Genomic DNA, 7,303 nt, shown 5'->3' with positions numbered 1-7,303 from the left:
TTAGAGAATGCTTTAATTTCCTTCTTTTACATGTGGCTGTCCACTTTTCCCAGCAACACTTACTAAAGAGACTATCTTTTCTCCAATGTATATTCTTGCCTCCTTGATCACAGATTAATTGACCATAGGTATGTGAGTTTATTTCTAGGCTTTCTATCCTGTTCCACTGATCTATAAGTCTATCTTAATGCCAGTACCATACTGTTTTGATTACCCCTAACAAATTATCCATGGGGTTGCGAAGAGTCGGACACGACTGAGCGACTTCACTTTCACTTTTCACTTTCACGCATTGGAGAAGGAAATGGCAACCCACTCCAGTGTTCTTGCCTGGAGAATCCCTGGGATGGCGGAGCCTGGTGGGCTGCCATCTATGGGGTCGCACAGAGTCGGACACGACTGATGCGACTTAGCAGCAGCAGCAGCAGCAACAAATTATCAATAGCATTTTTTTGCAGATATAAAACAAAAAAAATCTTAAAATTTGTATTGTACCACACAAGACCCTGAATAGCCAAAACAATCTTGAGAAAGAAAAACAGAGCTGGAGAAGTCAGGCTTACTGACTTCAAAAAACATGCATTTTAACCAACACTCCAGGTACTTCTCTTTTAAAAATTTACTGATATATGTCATGTGCCATAAAATTCACCCATTTAAAGTACACAATTCAATGGCCTTTAGTATATGCAACCGTTACCACAATCAATTCTAAAACACTTTTATTACCCCCAAAAGAAACTCCATATCCTTTAGCTGTCACTCCCCAATTCCCACTCCTCTGTCCCAAGTGTGAGTAGTCACTGGTCTATTTCTGTTTCTATAAATTGACCTATACTGGATATTTCATATTAATTCAATCATACAATATGTGGTCCTCTGTGACCAACTTCTTTCACTTAATGTTTCAAGATTCTTTGATGTTATAGCATGCATCAATACTTCATTTCTTTTTATGCCTGAACAATGTTCCATGGTGTGGATATATCATATTTTATTTTCCCACTCATCAGTTAATGAATATTTGGGTCATCATACCACATGGTGTTGCCTATTATAAATAATATTACTATAAACATTCAGATACAAGTTTTTGAGTGGACCTGCATCTTCATTTCTCCTGGTTTTACATATAGGAATGTAATTTCTAAGTCATGGGGTAATTTTATGCCTAACTTTCTGAGAAACTGTCAGGCTCTTTTCCACAGTAGCTACCACCCTTTACATTCTCACCTGCAAAGAATGAGGGTTCAGATTTCTTCTCAACCTCACCACATCCTTACCTGCCTTTTAAAATTCTAATCAGGTACGTCTGGAGCTGTAGGTCTGCTCCGGTCTAGATCAGGGGATCTGCCGGGCCTGAGGCCGAGTTCCACCCTGGCTTCCCGGGATGTCGGTGGCTTTCGTACCGGACTGGCTAAGAGGGAAGGCAGAAGTCAATCGGGAGACCATCCAGTGGCTCCTGGAGGAGAATGACCAGCTGATCCGCTGTATCGTGGAATATCAGAACAAAGGCCGGGCAAATGAGTGCGTCCAGTACCAGCATGTGTTACACAGAAATCTCATTTATTTGGCTACCATCGCAGATGCCAACCCAACCAGTGCTTCAAAAGCAATGGAATAGTCTTCCAGTTGGCTGTTGTGAGGAGTAATTGAATGTGATCTATTTCCTATGAAATGGATTTTTGCCAACTCAACTGCTTAGAATGTGAATGGAACCTCTGTGGCTCTTCTAAAAATGTGAAAATGTGAAGAAAGCTACTAACTTAACCGTATTCTCAGTATAAATATTTAATAATTCAGTGGATTCCCTCAATTAAGTTGACTCCAAGTGTCCTCCATCCTGAAATAAGTGTGTTTGGATAACAGAGATATAATGGGCATCTTCAAGTCAACCTTTTTAGTTTCAGTCTGAAGAGGAAACTGAGCAGGTATTGGGCGATTAGCAGAAATTGGTGAGACTTTCCATTGAGACACTGCCAAATGGACGTGTGACTGTTTCTCCCTCCTACCAGTTTGTGGTGGTGGACCCCTGACTACTCTTTTCCTGTTGCCTTGAAATAAAGCTTGCCTTTCCACAAAAATAAATAAATAAAATAAAATAAAATTCTAATCATCCTAGTGGGTATGAAATGGTGTCTCATTTTTGCTTTGACATGCATTTCCCTAATGGCTAACGCAGGTGCTTCTTATAAAGTTTGAAAAGCTTTGGTACACTGCCCCATAATATGTGATGGAGTTACCTGTCTTATGGTCCCCGTGTGTGTGTGTGCGTGATAAGTCATTTCAGTTGACTCTTTGTGACCCTGTGGACCGTAGCCCACCAGGCTCGTCTGTCCATGTGGTTCTCTGGGCAAGAATACTAGAACAGGTTGCTGTGCCCTCCTCCAGGGGATATTCCCAACCCAGGGATCAAACCTGTATCTCTTATGTCTACCTGCGTTGGCAGGCGGATCTTTACCACTAGCAGCACCTGGGAAGCCCCCTTGTGGTCCCTCCTGGCCAGTGAACTTGCAGATGGCCAGGAGTGCCCTGCATGGCTGCCTTAGAGACCCGTCAGTGTTGCCCAGAGCCCGTCATATTGCAGATGCTGCATAAACAGGAGGGAGCTTCTGTGAAGGGCCTGTACTGTGTCAGGCATAGATTATACAAATTAACTCATTTAATCCTCACAGCAACCATTTGAGGGCGGATATCATTCCTGCTGTCTTACAGATGAAGAAACTGAGGCCCAGAAGAGTTAAATAACTTGCTTGTATTTGAACTCAGGTGGCATGGTGCCAGACTGAACTGCCTCCCTCAATAAGTACCTCTTGAATAAATGAATGGATTTCAAACTCTGAAAAAAGGAGGAGACAGCAGACTGCAGAGGCAGGGCTCACTCCACTGTCCATTCGCCTGAACAGCCATCTTTCCAGAAGAATAGCACTGGGAGTTTGAACCTGTCGGAGACATCAGGACACTTCACCTCAGTTCCTAGTGAAGGACAGAGAACGCGGCACTGGCTTGGACTTTTTAAACCAGATGGATGCTAATCCTGATCCCAAGCCCTTCCAGGAAGTATCCACAATGGAGAATGGAAACAGACTTGTTATGGTGCAGACTTGAATTCTAGGTATGCACTGGCGGTGAGGTTGAAAGGTGGAAAGAAGTCTCTATAGCTCTGAATTCAGCTGTTTTATACCAAATGTCTCCTCTTGAAAACAGGCATGCTACAGATCAGCTCTGAGTAGCCAACATGATTTTCTGCATCCTGTACAGGGTAAATCCTTCAACATATCCTACCAAGTATCACAATTTTTGGCAAATTAGAAAATGATACTATTTCAGTCCAAGCCAGGATGCATGGGTTGGTAAGCTGAGCCTGGGTTAGATTTCAGCTCACACCAGCCCACTTGGCTGGGCATCCTTGTGCAGTGCCCAACCTGATCAACCATATACGGTCTATAGCACTCTTGTTATAAGGAGTTTTACCCTGGTGAATACAGGAATCTTGGTAGTTAGGAAATGACTTGTTGTTGTTCAGCTGTTAAGCTGTGTCCAACTCTTTGTGACCTCATGAACTGCAGCATGCCAGGCTTCCCCGTCCTTTACTATCTCCCAGAATTTGCTCAAACTCATGTCCGTTGAGTCAGTGATGTTATCTCACCATCCCATCCCCTGATGCTCCCTTCTCCTCTTGCCCTCAATCTTTTCCAGCATCAGGATCTTTTCCAATGAGTCAGCTCTTTGCATCAGGTGGCTAGAGATTGGAACTTCAGCTTCAGCATCAGTCCTTCCAATGAATATTCAGGGTTGATATCCTTTAGGATTGACTGGTTTGTCCCCTTGCTGTACAGTGATCTCTCAGGAGTCTTCTCCAGCACCACAATTCAAAAGCATCAATTGTTTTGACTTATGGTAGGTTAAGGAAATTATCAAATCAATTATTTGACTTACGGTAAGTCAAGAAAATAACTTACCATAAGTCAAATAATGGATTGATCGAACCTCACAGCTCTTTATAATCCGGATGAAAGAAATCAGCAAGAAATGACTGACAGAAACTTTGTCTGACATATGGGCTTAGAAGCTGATAAATCCAGGCAGACAGAATCCAAGCCAAAGCTGCAATTTGAAACCAGCCTCATTCATCTTGACTTTGGTACCTAATCCAAAAAGCCCAGGTACCCATGGAGTCCTGAAAGACAGAATGCCAATGAAGAGCTAAAGATTTGCAGCTCAGGACTGCAGGCAGCCTACTCACCAAGGAGCCAGACTAACTTCCAGAACGCAGCTTGTTTCCCAGGCAATTGACGGAGCCATCTATGACCCAGACTTTTTGAGGTAGCGCACTAAGGTTCTAACCAATAGCCAGCCACGCCGCCACATTTGCCTCCTGGAAGCAGCTCCAGGAGCTGGCCATGAGACACAGGGGCTGTACGAGTTACCCAAGCATCTGGGAGCAGAAATGATGACATGGGGCCACATACTGTTGTTTGTGTCTCTCCAGATGCCTGAGCCCACTGACACGCACTCCAAATGACATGGCATGCTTGTGGCTTGCTGAGGGACTGTGGTTACAGAAGGAATAGAAGTCTTCAGACAGATAAAGAGAAAGACTGGCAGACTCAGCTTGGAGAGAGAGGAAGAGCTATGTACTGTAGTGGGCAGTACGCAAACGCAGACACAGGTCTAATAACAAGAATAATTATTTATAATAAATAATAAAATTATTAATAAGTTACTGAACCTGTTCTATGCCCTTTATTCATGTTATCTCACTTGTATTTTAAGGCACGTCACAGTCCTGCTGCTGCTGCTGCTAAGTCGCTTGTCGTGTCCGGCTCTGTGCGACCCCATAGATGGCAGCCCACCAGGCTCCCCCGTCCCTGGGATTCTCCAGGCAAGAACACTGGAGTGGGTTGCCATTTCCTTCTCCAATGAATGAAAGTGAAAAGTGAAAGTGAAGTTGCTCAGTTGTGTCCAACTCTTCGCAACCCCATGGACTGCAGCCCACCAGGTTCCTCCATCCATCCATGGGATTTTCCAGGCAAAAGTACTGGAGAGGGGTGCCATTGCATTTTCTGATCACAGTCCTAAGAAGTGATTATTATTTGTAAGCTTCTTATAAGTGAGGACACTGAAGCACAGAGAGGGTAAATAACTTACCCAAGATCACACAGCTTGTAAGTAGTGGAGCCTGGATATGGAACAAAAGACCCAACCAGCTGAGCCCTGCCCAAATCTCTGACTCACAGAATCATGAGAAACAATAAATTGCTGGTTTCAAGCCATTGAGTTTTAGGGCTGTTTGTCATAGAGAAATAGAAAACTGCACTTGTGGAACTTATAATTTAGTAACAGTAACAAGTGAAAAAGCACACAGATGTATACTTATGCATTTAATACATAGTAAAGGAGAAAGAACGGAATTTTCCTTCATTGTATTTTGTTGTTGTTGTTCAGTCACCAAGTTGTGTCCGACTCTTTGAGACCCCATGGATTGCAGCACGCCAGGCCTCCCTGTCCCTCACCATCTCCCAGAGATTGCCCAAGATCATGTTCATTGAAACAGTGATGCCATCCAACTATCTCATCCTTTGTCACCCTCTTCTTCTTCTGCCTTCAATCTTTCCCAGTTTCAGGGCCTTTTCCAATGAGTCAGCTCTTTGCATCAGATGTCCAAAGTACTGGAGCTTCACATTCAGCATCAGTGTTTCCAAAGAGTATTCAGGGTTGATTTCCTTTAGGACTGACTGATTTGATCTCCTTGCAGTCCAAGGGACTCAATAGTCTTTCTCCAGCACCACAGTTCAAAAGCATCAGTTCTTTGGTACTCTGCTTCTTTATGTTCCAACTCTCACATCCATATATGACTACTGGAAAGACCATAGCCGTGACTATACGGACCTTTGTAGGCAAAATGATGTTTTTGCTTTTTAATATGCTGTCTGGGTTTGTCATAGCTTTCCTGCCAAGAAGCAATCATCTTCTAATTTCATGACTGAAGTCACCATCCACAGAGCCCAGGAAGAGGAAATCTGTCCTTCTGCCTTTTCCCCTTCTATTTGCCATGAAGTGATGGGACCCACATGCCATGATCTTAGTTTTTTTAATATTGAGTTTTAAGCTGGCTTTTTCACTCTCCTCTTTCACGCCCATCAAGAGGCTCTTTAATTCATTTTCACTTTGTGCCATTAGAGTGGTATCATCTGCATATCTGAGGTTGTTGATACTTCTCCTGGCAATCTTGATTCCAGCTTGTAATTAATACAGCCCAGTATGTTGCATGATGTGCTCTGCATGTAAGTTAAATAAACAGGGTGACAATATACAGCCTGTCATACTCCTTTCTCAATTTTGAACCAGTCAGTTGTTCCATATAAAGTTCTAACTGTTGCTTCTCGACCCTCATACAGGTTTCTCAGGAGACAGGTAAGATGGTCTAATATTCCTATCTCTGTCTTAGAGTTTTCCACAGTTCATTATGGTGCGTAGTCAAAGGCTTTAATGTAGTTGATGCTGCTAAGTCACTTCAGTCATGTCCAACTCTGTGCGACCCCATAGACGGCAGCCTACCAGGCTCCCCCGTCCCTGGGATTCTCCAGGCAAGAACACTGGAGTGGGTTGCCATTTCCTTCTCCAATGCATGAAAGTGAAAAGTGAAAGTGAAGTCGCTCAGTCTTGTCCGACTCCCAACGACCCCATGGTCTGCAGCCCACCAGGCTCCTCCAACCATTGGGTTTTCCAGGCGAGAGTACTGGAGTGGGGTGCCATTGCCTTCTCTGAACGTAGTCGATGAAACAGAAGGAAATGTGTTTTTGAAATTTCCTTGCTTCTCTATGATCCAATGATGTTGGCAATTTAATCTTTGGTTTCTCTGCCTTTTCTAAACCAAGTTTGTGCATCTGGAAGTTCTCAATTCAATTACTGCTGACCCTAGCTTGAAAGACTTTTAGCATAACCTCACTAGCATGAGAAGTGAGTGCAATCGTCATTGCATTTATTTCATACGTAATAAGTAAAACTTTCATGGTCATTCAGAGCACTGGTAACAAGATTATCCTTTTTCTGTTCTTCGAGTCTACCTTGCCTACCTTGCAGGTTGGCAAATTATTACCTTTCTGGGCCTTGGTTTCTCCATCTGTGAAATGGGCATGGTAGCATTCATCCTGTCTGCCTCATAGACTCCTGTGTGGATGAAATGAGACAAGAAACAAAAGTGCTATGATTGCTGAAAAGTCCTCAACAAGCTGCATCATAACAAAATAAATGTTCCCTTGTGCTAAAAGTGCTTAACTGCTTTATAATTTATTCTCTG

General features: G+C 43.3%; 1 protein-coding gene across 1 annotated transcript; it reads left to right on the top strand.

Annotated features, from left to right (window-relative positions):
- Positions 1-1,306: 1,306 nt before the first annotated feature.
- Positions 1,307-1,816, top strand: LOC102404463 (SS18-like protein 2). Its single transcript, XM_044941824.1, has one exon. It carries the CDS (start codon positions 1,391-1,393, stop codon positions 1,622-1,624), a length of 234 nt encoding a protein of 77 aa, XP_044797759.1. The 5' UTR covers positions 1,307-1,390; the 3' UTR covers positions 1,625-1,816.
- Positions 1,817-7,303: the final 5,487 nt, after the last annotated feature.

The sequence above is a fragment of the Bubalus bubalis genome, chromosome 4 (genome assembly GCF_019923935.1).
Source record: "Bubalus bubalis isolate 160015118507 breed Murrah chromosome 4, NDDB_SH_1, whole genome shotgun sequence".
NCBI lineage: Eukaryota > Metazoa > Chordata > Mammalia > Artiodactyla > Bovidae > Bubalus > Bubalus bubalis.
This window is presented reverse-complemented; position numbering and strand designations above follow the sequence as displayed.

Coding starts and splice junctions, on each gene's coding strand:
- LOC102404463 (XM_044941824.1), top strand. CDS start 1,391: ATGTCGGTGGCTTTCGTACCGGACTGGCTAAGAGGGAAGGCAGAAGTC.